The sequence below is a fragment of the Triturus cristatus genome, chromosome 3_1, assembly GCF_964204655.1.
Source record: "Triturus cristatus chromosome 3_1, aTriCri1.1, whole genome shotgun sequence".
NCBI classification, from domain to species: Eukaryota; Metazoa; Chordata; class Amphibia; order Caudata; family Salamandridae; genus Triturus; species Triturus cristatus.
The window spans coordinates 954,245,928-954,265,187 of NC_140583.1; the positions used below are offsets into that span (position 1 = coordinate 954,245,928).

The 19,260-nt window shown below is 49.1% G+C and overlaps 1 protein-coding gene across 5 annotated transcripts in view; it reads right to left on the bottom strand.

Moving 5' to 3' along the window:
• The window catches only part of RIF1 (replication timing regulatory factor 1), a 442,844-nt gene that overhangs the window by 308,517 nt on the left and 115,067 nt on the right, over nucleotides 1-19,260 (bottom strand). For all 5 annotated transcript variants that reach the window (XM_085645596.1, XM_085645592.1, XM_085645595.1 and 2 more), the window contains one exon: nucleotides 9,812-9,992. In XM_085645596.1, the coding sequence (XP_085501722.1) occupies nucleotides 9,812-9,992 (181 nt within the window). The remainder of the gene's footprint in view (nucleotides 1-9,811; nucleotides 9,993-19,260) is intronic.

The window sequence follows — 19,260 nt, forward strand, 5'->3', positions numbered from 1 at the left end:
TTGGGGCCGTAGATGGTGGCAGGCCAAAAGTGATGTTAGTCGGCGCCGGAGAAGGCTTTTGAGCTTTTTTCGGCTCGGAGCCCGACGTGTCCTGGAGGACTGCCTTGTCTTTGATGCATTGCAAGGACGCTGCAACTTGCCGCACCTGGAGCGCCGACGGTTCTTTGGCGCCGACCGGTTCTGTAGAGGCGGGCGTGGACTTTTTCTGCGCCACTGGGTCATCGAGTCGAGGAGAGGTAGTAGCTGTCGACGGCGTCGATGATTGTGCCCTTGGTGCTGCTTTCGAAGCGGTGAGAGACGCAGCAGCCATGGTGACCTTTGTGGCCGGAGCCGATTGTTTCGGTGCCGGGAGCCGAGGCGGTTTGGCGGTACCGATGGTCTTTTTCCGTGCGGCGGCGCCGACGTCGGCTGCTGCAAACTCGGCACCGAAGTCCCGTTTGGCGCGGTCGGTGCCGACGGGTTTGGCTGGCGTCGAAGGTGTGGTGGGCTTCGATCCGACCAGTGTCACTTTCAGTTTCGGTTTCTGATGAACCAATACGGCTTTCGGTTTCGATGAAGGGAAATCAGTCGTTTTGGGTATTAATGGCTGCCGCTAAATGTTGAAGGCCGGGCCAGAGGGCGGGGCCGAAGTACTGCGGGATAGGTCTTGGGTAAGGCCCGAAGGCGATCCCTCGACCGGAGCCATAGACTGACGCACTGGGATATCCTCAGTTTGTACGGGTAGGCCTTGCTCGTCAGCGGAGCTACTCTCTTCGGCCCCTAAGGCCTCATCGTAGTCTCCTACCTCGGTGTCGGCTTCGTCTCTGTGAAAGAGTCGTTCTTCGATGTCTTCCGATCCGGAGTCGTGGGCGGAAGTGGGGCTGGAGGGTAGGTTCTCCACGTCTTCGACATCTTCGTCCTCGGCGCTGAAGATGTTGGTCGGGCCGGTGCCGCTTGCTGCGCTTCAAGTCTCGCCGCTCGTCGATTCCGGAGAGTCTTCTTGGATCGGAATCGGGCACAGGCCATACATGTGGACTCGTCGTGATCCGGTGAAAGGCATTTGTTGCACACCGGATGGACGTCGACATGGGGATATTTCGCGTTGCATACAGGACACCGCTTGAATGGTGTCCTCGATTCCATCGTCGATGTCGGGTATGATGCGAAAAAAGTGTTCTTGAAGTTAGTAAACTAACAAATAACTATCGATACCGATCGGGAACAGTACCGACGCGAACTAAAGGCCTTTTGGCCTGTAAAAAGTTTTTCCTAACTTGAGTCAAGATAAGCACATCCGAACCCAATGGCGGAAAAAAACAATCTGAGGATGGAGAGGATGCCCATGCGCACTGTAGTCCAGGGGAGGAGTCACCTATCCCAGGATACTTCGAAGACTCTTCCAGGACAACAACGTGCAAACATCCGGACCCAACACTAGGCGGCGATCTATGCACAGATATGAATTCAGCAGCCCACATGCCTCGAACATTTTAAATCCAAGTGTTGGTTCTAAAATAAAACAAACAATTATTTTATATATAAATCATTGGCCTAGAGTTCAGTTATTGAGTGTGTGAGACCATTTGCTGACTGAGTGTGTACAACAAATGCTTTACACCGTCCTCTGGTACTGCCTTACTGCTCGACCAAGATACCACTTTAGAGAGTGAGGTTATATCTAACTTTAACCTCTGTCAAACCCTGGGGGACTGCGGACTCTGTACACCCTGTACCTATTAGGGAACAGTATATACAGAGCCACTTTCTCAGAGCCGGGACTTGCGCTGCTCGAAGTGTAGCTTGGGCTGAGTCTTATCCGGTTTGCCCATGATGGAGGCGAACGTAGTGAGACGCAGGGCAGAGGGAAGGATGTAGCCAAGAGGAATAAGCACCCACCGGCAAGACACGCACCTGTAAGCTGGTCTGTGCGTTGAGCAATGGCCTCAGGTCCCGGCAGCAGAAGCCCGCCTCACGAGGGCAGCCAGAGAGAGAGGGCCTCCGGGGTGGACAGCAGCCGAAAATAAATGCGAGGTAGAGCACCCCCAGCAACACATCAGACACGAGCCAGCAGGGCTGTCAGGAGAGAAAGGAGGCGCCCACAGCCAAGCTGAAGGGGAACGCACTTCACCGCCTTCTCACCGGGGCTCCAAAGAAAATGGCTGCTCCAAAAGGAAGGCAGACATTCCCAGGTGCCTCTGCCCCACATCAGCAGCAAGGGCACGGAGGGAGGTCACCCCAGCTGGTACGCGGCAGCCGCCGCTCGGAGAGGTCAGGCCAGGCCCGCAGGTGGAGAGGGGCAGCCAGCCGCAGTGCCGCAAGGTAGGACAGCAGGCGCGGGCAGCCGGCTACGTGCAAGCGAGACCAACCAGATCGGTGGGAGAGCCAGTCCGAGGCCAGTGCCCCAGGCACAGCACCGCCGCGGTGCCCCAGCTCGCGCTACAGTCAATGCCGGATAGGACAACGAGGATCTAACAGCCACCGCCGGATCAAACTCCAGCTGAATGCGGCCCAGGTGACCCGGCCACCCAGCAGCAGCAGGAAGATCTCGGGGGAACAAGCGTCGGGCCAGGCAAGTCCAGCAGGCCCGCAGCAGCCACCCTGCGTCTCCAGGAACGTCTTCAGCATATAGCAGCTGGCAGCAGTCGAGCAGGACAGGGCATCCAGTGCAGGCGACCAGCCGCTCTCAGGAGGGGCTGGTCAGAGACGCAGGAGATGGCCAGTCCGAAACTCGAGGCAGTGGACTGAGGGCCCACCCACGCCGCAGCGCCCCAGTCTCCGCAGCCCGTCATGTAGGGTTGTGTGGTGGAGATTAAATCGCTACCGCCAGACCGCTGAGAGGTGAAGCAGTCGGGGCAAGCAGAAGGCAGTAGTCACAGCAGGGATATGGCCGGATCATTAACGGATGGTGGCGGCGTGTAGCGGAGCTCTACGAAAGCGCGGCCATCTTCCAGCCGAGCAAGGTCCACCCCACAGGAGATCAGAGTTCTTTGGGAAGGCAGGACAGGTCTGGTCTCCGGGGTTCTTGGAGGCTGCAGGACATGCCTGTTTCAGCTTGCAGGGGTTCCGAAGCAGGAGACATGCCAGTAGGGCCGGTGCCAAAGCAGTGGTCATCCTCTTCTTCTGCAGCATGGCTCTTTGGTCCTTCTAGTCAAGTCAAATCTAGTTTCTGTGTTCAGGGCTGTCCCCCAACTACTGTATTTAGGAGTCTTGAGGTAGTAGCAAATGGGCCACTGTCCTTCGGGTGACTACACCCCACGTAGGAGAGGCAACTTCCCTATTTGGAGTGTGCCTGCCATCTGCAAGATGGCGGGCACTGAAGAGTGGGCTTCACCGCAATTCCCCACGTGAGGGGTGGGGATGGCAGAGGCAGGCACACCTGAGCTGGTCTACTTTTTCCCCACCTGTCTTCCCACCTAAAAAGGGGGGGGGGGGGGGGGGGGGAGGTGGGACAGGAAGGAGGCCTGCCTCTTGATAGCAAGAGAGGATGGGGTAGCTTTCCAAAGGTGGCAAGGCCTATGAAGGTCTGCCACAGATGGCTCTTTCTGACCTGGGGGAGGTGTGAACACCACCGCCCAGGAAAGGCTTAGTTTCTGGGCCCAGGGAGGGAAGGCTCCCCACCCCAGGAGTCCAGAAACATGTCTCGTAGTGGCAGGCTGGTAGGTGGTCAGTCAGAAACCCACCAGAGGCAGGTTTGGTTCAGGGGTACCCTCTAGAGGGGACCCATGAGTGCAGGGGACAATAAATCTGACACTGCAATCAGTGCAGGTTTATTATTCGGAGACATTTGATATCAAACATCGCAGGATTCAGTAAAGCCATCATGGTGCTGGGAAACTTGTAATGACCAGTTTCAAGACTATATACCCAGGATGGCTTTACTGAGCACTTGTATCTAAGAATGGCCTTAGATATTATAGAGGACTTGTCTGCTCACGCAGATAGCCCTCACATGAGACATAGGGAACCCTACCTTCAGGGTGACTTACCTAGGCCTCATGCAGTGCTGGGCAGGCATGGCCCACAGATGTGTGCCAAGTCGACAATCCACCTTTAGCGGCACCAAAACATTCAAGCTGCAACAGCAGTGGCGCATGTTTGTGGTGAGCGGTCTCTGAGGGTGGCATAATACATGCTGCGGCCCTTAGTGGCTGTTCCAAGGTTACCATGCCCGATACCATAGGTACCCCTTACAAGGGACTTCTCGGTAGGCCAGAGTTGTGCCAATTGTGTAAACAATGGTACAGACAAATACAGACCTCTGTAAGCAGATTGGCAGGGACCCAGGGCACACTCAGTCAAATTGAATCAGGTATTTTGCAAAACAGTTAGGGGAAACCATGCAGAAAGGGCAATTTACTACACAAGGGAACTGGAGGAGAGTTATTCTGAGGTTGAGCTTTGATTGTGTAATGCGACAAGAACCACCTTCGAACTCAGCGGTGCTGGAGAAAATCCACAGTCCAGTACTGAAGGCAGAGTGGGCAGGCTGCAACATGAGGCCAGCCTACACCAGGGCAGAGCCCATTGACTAAGTCGGAGTGAAGGATCCCGATTAATCCAGGGGGCTCAAAGGTATGTTAAGAGGGATCTCGAACCATTCCAACCAAATGGAGCACGGCTTCCATGAAGTCCATAATTAGAAGTGGATTAAACTGTGGGCCAGGGAAATTGGGCCCACTGGCTCCAGAATATGTATCTGAATTTCCTGAATTACTTCTAAGTCGGAGTCTGGAACATTGAATGCTGATGGACCTTTGCCTGGCACAGAAGTATGTGAATGTCAGAACTTTGTTTTCTGCTCTTCTTGTAGTTTTACAACACAATTGTAAAAAACAAAAGTGGTAAAAGCAGAGTTCTAAAACTGCAGTCTACAGGTGTTTGAAAAGAGGAAACAGTTGTCAGGATGTAGGAGTGGTGCCTACATGCAGCTCAGCGATATGCCCGAGGCAGGAGAGACTAACATTTAAGGCCAATAGCAGCACCTGCTGGCAAGCAGGAGCTACTGCAAGGGTTTCCAGACAGTATGGCGCCTCTGGAAATGCGCATGGTTCGAATTGGCTTGTCAGCTAATAAGCACCGACAAGCAGCTTTCCTTTTCTAATGTTTTAACAGTACAGTAGCTATGTCATTTTTTTTTTATCACAGGCGACTTAAGATGTCACACAAACTGAATTAAGGAAATTAGTGTGTTTCTGTACAGGATATTGCAGGCTGACCCTTTCTCTAGCTAAAGAATGAGGTTAAGAGATTGTTATTTCAGAACTGTAGCAGCAGATGTAGAGAATAATCATATGGGTCTGGAGGAGAGTATACACAGTATAAATCATGGCTCAATGAATCCTCTTCCCCATCATGCCTGGACCTCCTAGTCCCCCCCCCCCCCCCCCCCAACTACAATATCGCAAGGCTGGACAGACAAATCGAACAAGAAGGGAGGAGGCATCGCCTGCATCTACCGCTCTAACCTTCTTGTCATGGAACTCTTGGCGGACACCACTGAATCCTGCGAATACCTCACCCTCACTGTTTGCAGCAACTCCACCCTACTGTGCAACCTACACATCTTTTACCACCCCCTGGCATGAACGACTCCTTCACTGACAGCCTCATGGAAATCATCACAGCTAAGATTTACACCAATGAGGATCTTTTCCTAGGTGATTTTAGCTTACACTGGAACGATCCCAAGGATCCACATGTCAACACCATCAAAGACCTCCTGGCAGATCAAGCCTTGACCCAAGCCTGCTCAATGTCAACTCACTCAAAAGGGGCCACCCTTGACTGGATCATCTCCAAAGAACCAACTGTCAAGCTCATCTCTATTGACCCATGCGACTGCTCTGACCATCATGCAATCACCTTCCATTTACCTGGCACCCACAAGGTAAAAGCCCTGCAACCGACTATTCCTAAACGTTGGATCAGAGACACCAAGAACCTGGACCGCAATGAACTTGAGGCCCGATACAAATCCGACCTCCCGCCCCCTTTGCATATCACAACAGTCAGCGGCCTCAATGACCACTACTATGCGACTATCTCAAACATCCTAGATGATTTACCCCACTTAAACTGAAAAGAACCCAAAGCAATAAGAGAAAACCTGGTTCCGGGATCCCTTAATAATGAAAGGAGAGCCCTCCGGCAAGCTGAAAGATCCTGGAGGCAGCATCCCTCTACCGCACATATAAAACTCCCCCGCCCGGCCAGAAATGTCTACAACAGGAACATACTCGATTCGAAAAAAAAAGACTTCAGAACGGAACTAGAGAAAGCAAAGAACAGACCCCACAAGCTTTTCGAACTGGTCAAAAAACAATCTAATAAACTGGCCAAAACAGCGAAAGAAACCCCCAAATCTTATATCCTCAGAGGAATTTTCCTCTTTCTTCGCTGACAAAATCTTAACCCTTGGAAACGAACTCAGTTCCATCACACCCTCAACCCCTTCCTGACCCGCCGTCTCCCATCGCGTCGCACCCTAAGGCTCCACCCAAAAATCATGCTCACTGGACTGTCTTAAAAGACTACGACGAAGACTCCATCTCTAAAATCCTTTCTACCTTAAACCCGAACAACCATTTTAATGACCTGCTACCCGCCAACTGCTTAGCTGCCGTTGCCCAATCCATTATTCCCAGCTAGACCATAATCAACGCCTCCCTCCAGCAGGGAACGATGCCTGACTCTCTAAAAGTCACCCAAGTCCTCCCCATTTTGAAAAAGCGGTCGCTGGATCCAGCCTCCCCTGACAACTTCAGACCCATCTCCAATATACCACTCTTATCTAAAGTGCTGGAGAAATGTGTGCAACAGCAACTAAGCCATCACTTAAACAACTTCCACCTGCTTGATGACTTCCAATCCAGATTTAGACCAGGGCATAGCACCGAAACCACCATGCTCCATATCGTGGATGATGCCCTCCAAGCCCTTGACCAAGGCAAAAAACTTGTCTCCTAATCCACCTGGACCTATCTTTGGCCTTCGACACGGTCAACCATGAAAAACTTCTCGAACACCTCAAACTCAGGATGGGACTGGATGGCACTGTTCTAAATTGGTTTAGGTCCTTCCTCCACGACCGGTCACAGAGATTCCTAATCAACTGCAACCTATCTGCACCATCCCCAGTCACAGTTGGAGTCCCGCAAGGATCAACCCTGTCCCCACCCTTTTCAACTTTTACCTAGAACCACTTACCGAAGTATTACAAGCAGCTAACATCTATCATATGTATGCAGATGACACCCAGATCTACATCAATACCTCTTCTCTCAAAGAGATGCTCTCGCCCTGAATTAAGCCCTGAAACTCACCGTCCAATGGCTCGCATCCAATAAACTTAAACTTAATGCAAAGAAAACATAATTTCTCCTGATCTACCCTCCCAATACCAACCTCGAGATTCAATCAAGGATTAAGGCTATCACAGCCTTAAATAGCCCACCGACCATTGTGAACTCTGCTAAATCCCAGGGAATTACCCTTGACAGCAGCCTGAACATGTGGGACCACATCAATTCGATGGCCAAAACAGCCAGATTCCACCTGAGATACCGTAGGAAATTGAAACCCTTCCTCGATGCTCCAGACCTAAAAATGGCAGTCCAAGCACTCATCTCTAGACTGGAATACGGCTGCTCAACCCTCTCGGGTTTACCCAAGATCTCCCTGTCACCTCTCAAAGCCTGCCTCAATGCGGCCGCCAGACTACTTACCGGCACAAGGAAATACAATCATATTTCCCCACACCTGAAAACTCTCAACTGGCTTCCCCTGGAGGCAAGAATACAACTCAAAGTAGCATGCATCATGCACAAAGCTTTATACTCTAACTCTCCTGCTTATCTGACTCAGAAACTTGTGATCTCCGGAAGAATCAAACTCCCGATCTTCCAGAGACCTCTTGCTCCAACCTGCACGCTTTCGAGGAGAAAAAAAAAAACTTCCAATTGGGCCTTCTCAGGGGCTGCTCCAAGAATATGGAACTCTCTCCCACCAGACATCAGAAGAATCCACTCTGACTCGCTTCAAAAAAGGATGCCAAAACCTTCCTTATGGGCAAATTTCTCAGCTAATTATTGCCTCAACCACCACTATGGCCATCCACTACCTCCCTCGGACTACCTTGTCACCCCATCAGAAACTTGGGGCCTGGCTTGAATAATTGTAAACGTAATCTGTAAATATGATATCTAGTCTTGAGTAACTGATTATGTAAACTGTAAATACGTGTTCTTCTTTCCCTTATGTATCCGGCTCCTCTCCCCCACACTACTTGAGCTGCTACTGGTTGATTTTAAGTCTGTCTATATATTGCTTTGCTCTCCTGTAAAGCGCTCGATAACCTAACGGGTCAAGCTCACGCTCTATAAAACACAAATAAATAAATAAATGTAGCAGCAGTACAGGTAAAAGTCATATGAAAGAATTTGATGATACCTACTTACTCCAGCTGCCACCTACCTACACTGACTTCAGAGGTGATCTGTTTACGAAAGAAGGATTTTAGGACTGGTTACGAAAGGCATGTTATTTGCCATCCACTTTGACCCTTCTCAACTGGATAAAATTTCACAAGGTGCATTAATCTGATTTGATTAATCTGAGATTACATAAAAGTAAAATGTTACAAATCTATAGATTCCTGAATTTAGTTCTCCCTAAAAGTAAATATTTGTGGGATAAATCCATGCCACTTGTGTTTTACACAGATTTACTATTTCACTGTTACCACCAGTAAGTAGTTATAGTGAGCATTGTGTTTCCAGAGCAATTTTTGGTTTGCTTATAACATTAGCACCATTTCACAATCTTCATAAAACTTTCCAAATAAAGGTTTCATCCACCTCATCTCTTTCCTGGAAACTTTTGGGGTGATCGGTCTAGCGGGGCTGGGAAAAAGGGGTGGTGGGGGAGCATTTGCACTCATTCATGTTTCCCCTGGATGCAGTAAAAACTGCTAAAATTAATTACACCTCATTTGGCAGAATGCTGGATCTTGGTCCAGAAAGTGTGCCTTACGTGATTTGGTGAGAATCTGCACGGTACTTTGTGAGAAATTAAGCCTCAAAAACTTTGTATATTACACCCCACGGAGTATCCGCCGATCACACGGAATGCTGGGCAGAATCAGACTGGCTGACACCGCCATCAACAAATTGGTAGCAGCCATCTTACGACTCAGGACGGAGTCCAGAGTCCTAGAAAAAAGATAACTAATACAAGTGGGCAGGGTAGGGCCTTCTTTATATTAAGTGACTGAGATCCACACTTTAGGTTACCACTCACATTCATGATTTATGACTGGCTTTGTATTTGTTGATTCTCACTAGTTGTCAAACAAATACTTAAGCTTTCCAGGTTCTGAGAGATAACCACTTACAACAATGATATAGTGTGCACTTAAGTTCATACTTGTTGCTCCAGCTACAAGAAAAGAGGTATTGTGTTGGTACAATCAAAACTGTACACATGTTCAGTGGCTGTTGAAATCAATCATCAGTAAGATGCCTAAGAGATTTTACGGTCACTGTCGATATCTCCAGCGATCGGGTCCCAAGTTCAAACCCTTACAAGTTAGACTCAACCTTTTTGATGCCAATAAATTGAGTACCATGAAGTACCATTAAATAAAACACTGCAAATGAGTTATTGTCATTCACAAAGTTTAGACATACCAGACAGGTGGTATGCACCACTACAAGAGTAACATTGCAACAAATTCAAAAGTCTGCCTGAACCCACATAGTAATGGATTAAAAACCTGTCAAATTAACCAGAAAGCAAAAAGTGCAGTAATGAGGGGGGAAAAATAAATCTGTACCTGATTAATTTTCTCAGTTAATGGATTAACTACAATGCTCCACATTCTCCAGACGTGCTCCTTGTTTTCCAACAGCTTGGCTTGCGTACCGATGACGCCAACAACTGATTCACTAAATGCCAGAGGAGACGTCGGGCCAGACAGAACACAGCTCACAAGGGTTTCCAAGCATATGAAGAACCTAACAACGTAAATTAAAAGACCCAATTAATAGAGTCTGTTGACCAAAGAAGGTTTTGATTAAGGTAGGTTTAGGTTTAAGGAAAGAAAGCAGTTCAGCATCTGGCTCCAAATTTTGATTTTGCGCTCTGAATCAGATAGATTGACAAGAGAAAGACATTTGTCTCCAATAGCTATTATGATTCTGCAAATTTTTTTTAGAAACTTTTGCTTAGATTACATTCTAATGTTAAGCTGTTAAGGCCCGCAGTTGGGCCTGCATTTCCTTGCAGCAAAGTTAAGCACGGGCTAAGCTGCCCTATTACATAAATATGTACTTACCATAGCAAGTCTAAATCAAAGACATCAGAATAAAAATAAAATATTTCAGCCTCCATGCAGGGAGTACAAAACCACCTCCCCACAAAGAAATACCTCTTGTGTCTAATCAAACACAAAAACAATGCCTAGAAAAGAAACTATTTGTCTTTATATGTATATTTTAATAGGCTAGTCATAACATTAAACCAACAGACAATGTAAAATGAGTTTAAAATACACAGAGTAGTAATCTTTAATTCATAAGCCTTTCACTGTATTTACTGCCCGCAACCCAGCCCCTGCATTGAAGGGGAAAGTAACCAGGGGAAAATACCTATGTAGGCTACCAAGTTCACACAAGAAAAAACACACAATGTGCTTTCAAGACAATAAAGATGCTGCACAGCTAAAGAAGGATGCTCAGCAGCAGTTGGTCCTTCAGACTATTTTGAAAGTCTATTGGAGGATGGAAAGTCTCTTCAATACTAGCAACTTTGCTTTCATTCCACTGGCTGATTCACGGAAGAGGTAGGGTTCACAAAGGCAGCAAGGTTTGGAAAAGGTGTTGCATGTGAATTTTGTTCCATCACAGGAGTGTCCATAGGAGACATGAGAACCATGAGGAATGGCAGCAAAAGCTACACATCAAGTTGACATCACCACCTGAATTATATATCCATTAAGGAAGGGTTGAAGCCAAGAACTAGAAGTCAGGCTACTGTTTGGCTAAAAGTTTAGTGGGTTTTTCTGAAATCAACAACTGCAGAAAATATTTTCAATATGGGAAAGTAAAGTTTTGACGTTTGAAGAAGGCATCAACGTATTGGCACAACTCATGTATTGTGAACCCTTTGCTAATATATAGAAACATTTAGAGTAAGTCGAATAAGGTGCTGGCTTTTCACCTGCTGTAGGCACTTGTCTTGGTGGCCAGCACACCAGTAGCACCCAGCATCAGCATACATATAAGTTTGTAGGTAAGTGCCCCTTTTTAGGTCTCAGCTCTAGTGTGGAGCTGACTGTGTATTTGTTAGCTACGCAGTGTATTTATGTCCTTTGCATTAATGTAACTATTTAATCACTATCCCCTTCTACCACGCTGTAAACTGCCCAACGTTTGTCTTGAAACCAACAAGCCTGTCATGGTCGCCAACAAAATAAGTTAAAACAAATATATCACAAATACCTTACTCTCAAACCCACAATGTCCCGACCTGGCTCTACAAGACTGCTGCAGCAGACGTGAAAAGTTGGGAAAGTGGCTTCCATTTAGGCTGCCATGGAGCGGTCACATGACGATAGGCTGCCATGGAGCAGTCACATGACGTGAGCACCAGAGGAGGCACACTTCGGGGGGCAGGCTTGTGAATTTCCTGTAACTCTGAGCTACACAACCAGATTAGTATGAGTAAATTATGAAATGGTACTTTATCACGGCTAAATCCTGCAATGTTGTACAGAAACACCGCTGCCTTCCGGACTTCTGGGTTAATCGGGAGACCATAGTAATTAGCAGAACTGGAAACTCATACAATGATACTAGGATCAAGGGGGTGAAGGATATAGGATCCCCTACACTCCTACTGGTTGTAGAGGATTCTTTGCCCTGTTACGCATCTCGCCAAGTAATCCAGCAGCCTCTTGGTTGTTTCCTTCATCTCTGTACTTACTCTCAATACTCCTCTATTTTTATATTTACCACAAATGTGGTAAAGGGACTTTAGCTGTGGTCCCGACTTACACCTAATAACTGACTTGAGCATACCTGCAAACCCCCAAATGTTAAAGCCAAAATTACTTTATTTTACCTGTCTCCCGTTTGAAATGGCTTCAGATTAAATGTAGGACAATTGGGAAAATGCACTCCACCGATTTCTTTCAACATCGCCCAATTTCCACTTGTAAATCTTCGTTTGTATGTGTTGTGCATTGTGTCAATGAAGTAAACACGCTTACTCAGACTTAAACTGATAAAAAGAATTGGCAAAGCCAAACTGTCTCGACAATCAGAGAGCTATAGGCGTTGGAAATGTTAATGCATTTGTGTGCATCAATTAAAACAGCCCAGAGCCATACACAAATGCTCTTGGATTGCAGTGACCTACTGGCTTCCCGAATGCTTGTTGACATTGTCACCCCCCACTTTTTGCCTGGTTTCTGTGCAATTTTGACAGAAGTGCACTGGGTTTCTGTTATCCATATTCTCGGTACCAGATCCATATCCCTAAATCTGTGCAAGTGTTTCCCCAATGATAATACCTTTAACACCACCTGTAAGTCCCTAGTAAATGGCACCTCTGATACCTAGGGCAAGGAGGCTAATGAAGGTCCCTAAGGGCTGCAGCACATAGTGTCATCCTAGGAGAACACTCAGCACCAAAATGCAAACTGCCATTGCAGGCTGCATGTCATGGTGCAGTGAAAAGTGAAGACGACATGGCACACATCCTGTGTACCATGCCTGCAGACACTGCACACAGTACAGGTAAGCCAGCCCTACAGCAGGCCTTGCATCCCTAAGGCACGGTGCAATATACTACATATGTGGACCTATCTGCATGAGCAGATAAGCCCCTGTGATGTACAAGTCGATTCTCCGATATTACAAGTAACAGGGATGCCCTTTTGAGTATATGTGCTGAAAACTGTTATTTAGGAGTTCCCCAGCAACATGATGGCTTCACTGAAACTAGATAGGTTTGGTATCAAACATCTCGTATTAATAAACCCACACGGATGTCAGTGATTTTATTAATACATGCAGCCGGAGAGCACCTTAGAGGTGCCCCCTGAAAAGCTTTAGACTACTAGTGTGCTGGCTGACTGGTGTGGACCGGACCAGACCAGACCAGGTGCTACAAAATCTATTGAACAGATTTCTTGGCAGCTTGTGAGGAACTCAGTTTAGAAGTTATCAGTAAGACCAAATTTATGGAGTTAAACTACACAACTTGTTTAGAGGCAAGGTGAAAATGGGGGATGACTTCCTAGAAAAAGTAAAATTATCGAGACTATGGCGGTAATGCTTACAAACATACGATCATGAACCTCACATATTTCCAAGAGCAAGCTTACAATAAAGTATGTTAGCTCTGCTTTAGTCAAAAGGTTTAACCCCTTCCATGCGGGGCGGATTCCCCCGCTGTGCTGACCGTTACCTGCGCGGGCGTGGTCATGACGGAACGGTTCCGTCATGAGCACAGCTCAACCGACGCTCATGACGGAACCGTTCCGTCATGAGCGTCGAAGGGGTTAAAATAAGCACAGGCTGGCTGTTCAAGTCAAAAGGAGTAGGTGCTGCGCAATATGGAGCAAAGATCTGTGGCTCTCAGAATATAGAGGCGAGGAGATTTAGGCGATTGATTGTGATTACCTTGAAATGCGCCACTGACTTTTTGGACTTAAAAATATAGCCCACATCGCAGCATTTAGAACCCTAGCATCTTGGATCAGAGTCTGGCATAACAATTCACCAGTCGCCATGAGACAATCACTGCTTTAAGTGACGCACTCAACACTAAAGAGAACATATCTTGGCTCAAATATGTTAAGACATGGTTACACAGATTTGTTGTGAGCGAACCCTAGTCCAATCCTCTTTGAATACAGAAAAGTACTTTGGTGTCCTTTAAGAGGGATTGGCTTTACATTTGTGGGATTTGGTTGTACCATGGTACTGCGGGTATCTAACTAAGGTTTTTCACTTCAAAGATAACTTGTACTGCGAGAAGTTCATTAATCGAACTAAACGCCCTTAAACAAAATCCTTATATTTGCAATTTAAATATGGTATTTCGCCAATTATTGGGTTTCACTCACTGTAGATGGAATGATCACAATACTTCTATTGGTCCATCATGCCATGTTAGCATTTTTAATTTGTGTCCCAGATATTCTCACAGGAGAACCTGGTTAATCCCGATCTGCTGCATTTTGTCAGCAAAACAAAGGAGGGCCACGATTGGAATGCTCAGGAAAGATACTAGTGCAAGGTTAATTTTGGCCGTGTTCAGATATTGGTTATATGCATCGTGACTTAGATAGAAGGATATGCAAACCTACGACACACAATGAATTGGCTTGCCTTTTACAATTCTCAGGGAACCAAAATATACGCTGTACTTTAGTCATTATAAGACTAATCTGATATTTTATACCGATTTTATACCAAATTGTTTTAATGGACCTTTTAATAGGCTTAAGCAGGCTTTCCTGGCTAGCTGTGCACCCACCTCACAGGACCAGCGTGCTTGTTTACCGACCACTCAGAACACTGGGTCACCTACCTGCCTGTCCCGCTGACAGCCATAGGGGCACGGACGATGAGGCAGGTCCTTCCAGGACATGTTAACCCTCAACCCAGCCACCATCTCATGCCTCAGATAGCCTTGAGACCAGCTCGGATATGCTGGATTGATTGATTTACTTATAGAGCGCAGCTATCACCCTACGGGCATCTTGGCGCTTGCATTGGGAACCCGTCCTGGTTTTTCCCTGTAAGATAACCCGTACTGGGCATCCCCAAGGTGAAAGCCAGGCATCCCGCCGCGGGGGGCCGTTGTGGAGATTAAGCAGGCTTGTTGCCCAGAGCTGCATAGTGTGAACTCGTGCTTAGAGTGGGCACCGAAGCGAGAATTATCGAGTCCGTGGACAATTGGGCTCTGGACCCTGCCGCGTCGGGAATCGAACCCAGGTCCCGGGTCTGATCTCTGCTTCAGGGTATGCCTCCTCTAACCAGTGAGCTACACTTCTCCTGGATCCAGACTAGATCATTCACCCTAGTTCTTCAGAGTGGGCCGCGACCGACAAGGTTGCTAATTACGTGGTGGGTTGTATTCGGAAGCCCATGGAGAAGGAATCTTGCAATTCCGACTCAGGGAAGAGTGCCCTTGGTCCTCCCTAGAGAGCAAGGTGGCCCATACATCAGACAGACCCACAAACTCCCACCTTCCTTCAGACGTTTATGAAAGATCCCAAGAAGGAACTAGATAGGCCTTGGTGGGCATGCCAGGACAAACTCCTGGATGCCTTCTGCCCCTTCACTAAGATTCTAGACATTGCCGAAGAGGTCAAGGCTTCAGGCTCCTTGATTTCCCTGGAGGTGCTTTCTGGATGGGTCCAAGGGGCCATCATTTTTAATCGCCAACGTTAACTGTGCGTGGACTCTGGAGCATTGCCGCTCTGTTGATAAAGGTGGACCCCAAGCTTGGGGATTTAACCAATTCAGAAGCCATAGCACAAGAAGGTATTTTTAGGGAGCCCTTTATCAAAATGTTGGGGAAATTTGTCAACACATTCACTTCCCTGGACAAGGCCCAGTCGTCGATTAAACGACCTCTCCCATGTTTTCAATGGGTCCAGTCGAGGAAGGGGCCGCTCGACCAGCCACTCTAATGCTCAATAGCATTTCAGAGGGCAAAGCTCTAGTCAAGGCAAGTATCAAGACCAGGCCCGGCCAGATTTTTATCAGACCAGAGGGCGTTATGGCAGAAGAGCCAGAGGAGCAGGAGCTTCCACCAATTCTAGTGAGTGTTCTCCCTTCTAAAGTAGGGGCCGGCTGGTGAATTTTTTCCCAGCCTGGACTGCCATCACAGGGGATGCCTGGGTCCTGCAAACCACTAGAGGATTTCGAATCGAATTTTACAGTTCTCGCAGACAGGACATACGCCTGTGGCCCACACAGTTTTCGGCCCACGAGGTTGCTTTGGTGGACAAGGAGGTGGCTTCTCTCCTGGTCCGAAGGGGCTATCGATATCTTGACTGAACACTCCCAAGGATTCATCAGCAATATCTTTTTGCTCGACAAAGCCAACGTTATCAACTTACACAAGCACAACTGGCTCGTGTATCGGCCCTTCAAAATGGAGGGGATCCATCTTTTGCGGGATGTACTAGGAACCCTGGACTGGATGGTGCGTCTAGACCGCAAAGACGCTCATCTCTCCATCCCAGTTTTCCCTCCTCACCAGAGATTTTTTCAGTATTTGTGAACAGACCTATGAGCTCACCAGCCTTTCGGCCTCTCCTTTGCTCCGTGGTGCTTCCCAAACGTTCTAAAGCCAGTTGTAGAGTATCGGAGGGCACAAGGGATTAGTCTGAGTGTCTACCTAGATGATATTGTTATGATGGCCAAATATCAGCACAAGCTGTCTGGCCAACTCAAAATGGCAGTCAACCTTTAATAAAGCCTTGTTTTGTCAAACAAAACCAAGTCCCTTCTGGTTAACTCACAGAAGGCAGGTTTTCTGGGTTTTGTGACACTCGACGAGACCACCCCGAGTCTTCCGTCTCGCAAGGTGATAAATATCAAGTACGAGTTGCGATGTGCCTTAGCCAGGCAGCGGGTATTGATCAGGCAGATAGCTCACCTGGTGGGCCTTACTCATAATCTATCCAGGCCACCTTCTCAGGATCCCTCCACTAGAGTCCGGCAACAGCTAAAAGATGCTCACTTACGCAAGGGCCTCTCCTATTCCTGCATAGTGACGCTTTCCAGGGAAGCACTGGAAGAGATCCGTTGGTGGTTAGTGTTAGAAGGTGGTTCTGACACTATGGGCCGCCCGGATATTTTGCTTTTTGAGCACCTAATTGTTGAGCTTTTACTGTGGGGGAGCCTCATAAGTTGGGACTCACCCACAGTGAACTCAGGATGTAAGACAGCATGGGAATTTTACTGGTGTCCCCCTGGCTTGACCAGGCCAATGCGCAGCAGCTGGAGTAAGGGACACCAGGCTCGTTACATGCAGACATGTGTACCTGCGTGTGCACACATGTAGGGGCTGTGAAGGGTAGATTCCTAGTGTGCGCAGCCAAGCAGCAGGTGCAGATAGACTGGTGTGGTAGGACTGATGCAGAATAGGGGGCTGACATGGAATAGGCTTTATATACTGGAAAGAAACATGCCAGGGAAAGTCAGTGTTTTACTGTGTTTTTCACTTCATTATTCCCTTATGGGGAGGTGGAACCCCTGGGCTAGGGCAACTTCCATAAGGCCTACAGATTCCAGACATGCACTAAAGTCCACTGTAGTAGATGTGAAAAGAAGTATTCTGCAGAGTCCAAAGTCATATTTGTACTGCTATTGGGTCATACAGAACTATCATATTTCTCTGAGCCAGCCATGACCAGACCCAGACTGAGGGCTGACCTCAGCTGGATGGATTGATAATCTTTCTTCCACAAGCTAAGGCCTCCTCTACACGAAGAGAAGATGGGTGGGGCTACAGGCTCATCCATTAGCAGCTGCCACTGGGTGCCAGGTACCAGGCTGCACCAAGGAGGGAAGGCAGTGAGGGGGAGAAGGAGTTGGGTTTCAGAGGCCATGTGGCCAGAGACACTGGACGACGCCATTTTGAACAAACCCAGAGGCTGGACAAAGAGGGGGCAAGGAAGTGTGTCGCTGTTTGATAGGACCAACAGACTTCCTGCCAGCCCCCTACCTTGGACAGGAAGAGAAGCTCTCTGGGGTGTGGTCTGCTGAGGCGGAGAGTGCTGGAGCCTGGCAATGGGCAGTTGGAAGGACGTACCCCTTGACTGCCCCCCAGGGCCCTAACAGCACCAGAAGAGCCCACGACTGGTGCACAGTAGCAGGGGCCTCTGCGCTGGGAGGAGAGAGAGGCCCAGGAAGACAGCCAGGCTGGCGCAGGGAGCCAGTGAAGACCACTCCCTGCAGAATGCACCCTCTTGGAGACCCGGAGGGAGAAGGAGTGCTCCCAGTGGCTGGGGGACGCCACCAGGAGCAATAAGACACAAAAATGGGGCAGATCGGACCCCCCCAGGGGCTGAGATATGGCCCCCGGAAGGTAGGCGACCTTTGACCCCCTAAGAAGACCGACGACGAAGTGCGTGGGGCTCCGCCCCCAGTCTCAGAGCTGCCCCCAGGGTGGGCCAGGTCCCGGGAGCTGACCCCACGGAGATGCAAGCCTGGGAGCGCCATCACGCTCCCCAAAAGGTGCCCCCGCAGGGTGCCAGGAGCCCACCCTGGCCCCCGCCGAAAAATTTAGATCGGGAGGGCCGTTGCGCTCCCCGTGAAGGTTGGCAGGGGGCGGGACCCGGGATACCAGGCCCCGAAGCCGAAGATCAGGAAGGCGGGTGGTGCCAGGAGCCCACCCTGGCCCCCAGTGAGCAGCGAAGACTGGGAGTGCCGGCGCGCTCCCCGTGAAGAGGAGGCAGGGGCCCGGGGCCCCATCTCCGGGCCCCGAAGCTGAAGGGAGGCAGGGGGGGGCGCCGCACTCTACCCGAAGACTCGCCGGTCCTGCAGACCCGAAGAGCAGCACAGGCTCCCGCACACAGGAATGCGGGCCGGAGCAGCTGGGGGTGGGCGCTCCGGGCTGCCCCCACCACCAGAAAGTGCCAAAGTTACGGAGGGCCTGGGTGGGTCCGGGCCCCCGCGGAAAAGGAGAAGCGGTGCCAGGGGCCACCCAGGACCCGAAAACTCTGCATAAGCGGCCGCTGGTGGGCTTCCCGAGCCAGCTTACTCACCTGAGGGTCCGGGTGGGACCGGACCCCAACGGGCAGCCAAAGTGGCCGGAAGCACAGATCGCGGCTCTCCCCGTCCCAGCAGGAGAGCCGCTGCTATAATATTCATCAGCAGGCACCTGAAGCGCCCCACAATGCCTTGCAAGGCATGGGGGAATCGATCGTTTTTGGCGTTTTGGTGGCCCCCAGAGGAGAGGGGTCACCCTCAATGGTGAGAAGGTGATGGGGGGAGGTGATGGGGGGAGCTGCTGGAGAAGCGCAGTCTTCCCCCAGCACGAAGAGACGTCACCCCCCAAGTCACATGGAGACTTAAAAAGAACAACCCCTCAAGGGCTCATCAAGTATGTCAATTTCTCTTGGGCTGGAACTTTCGTTCTACAGCTGGAGGAGGGTTGAGAAGTGCATAATGGAGTGAAGGGCAATGTCACAAAGTAATTCCAACAACTTATGTATATTTGTAAATTGGTGCATAGTATTGAGTAGTGTGTGTT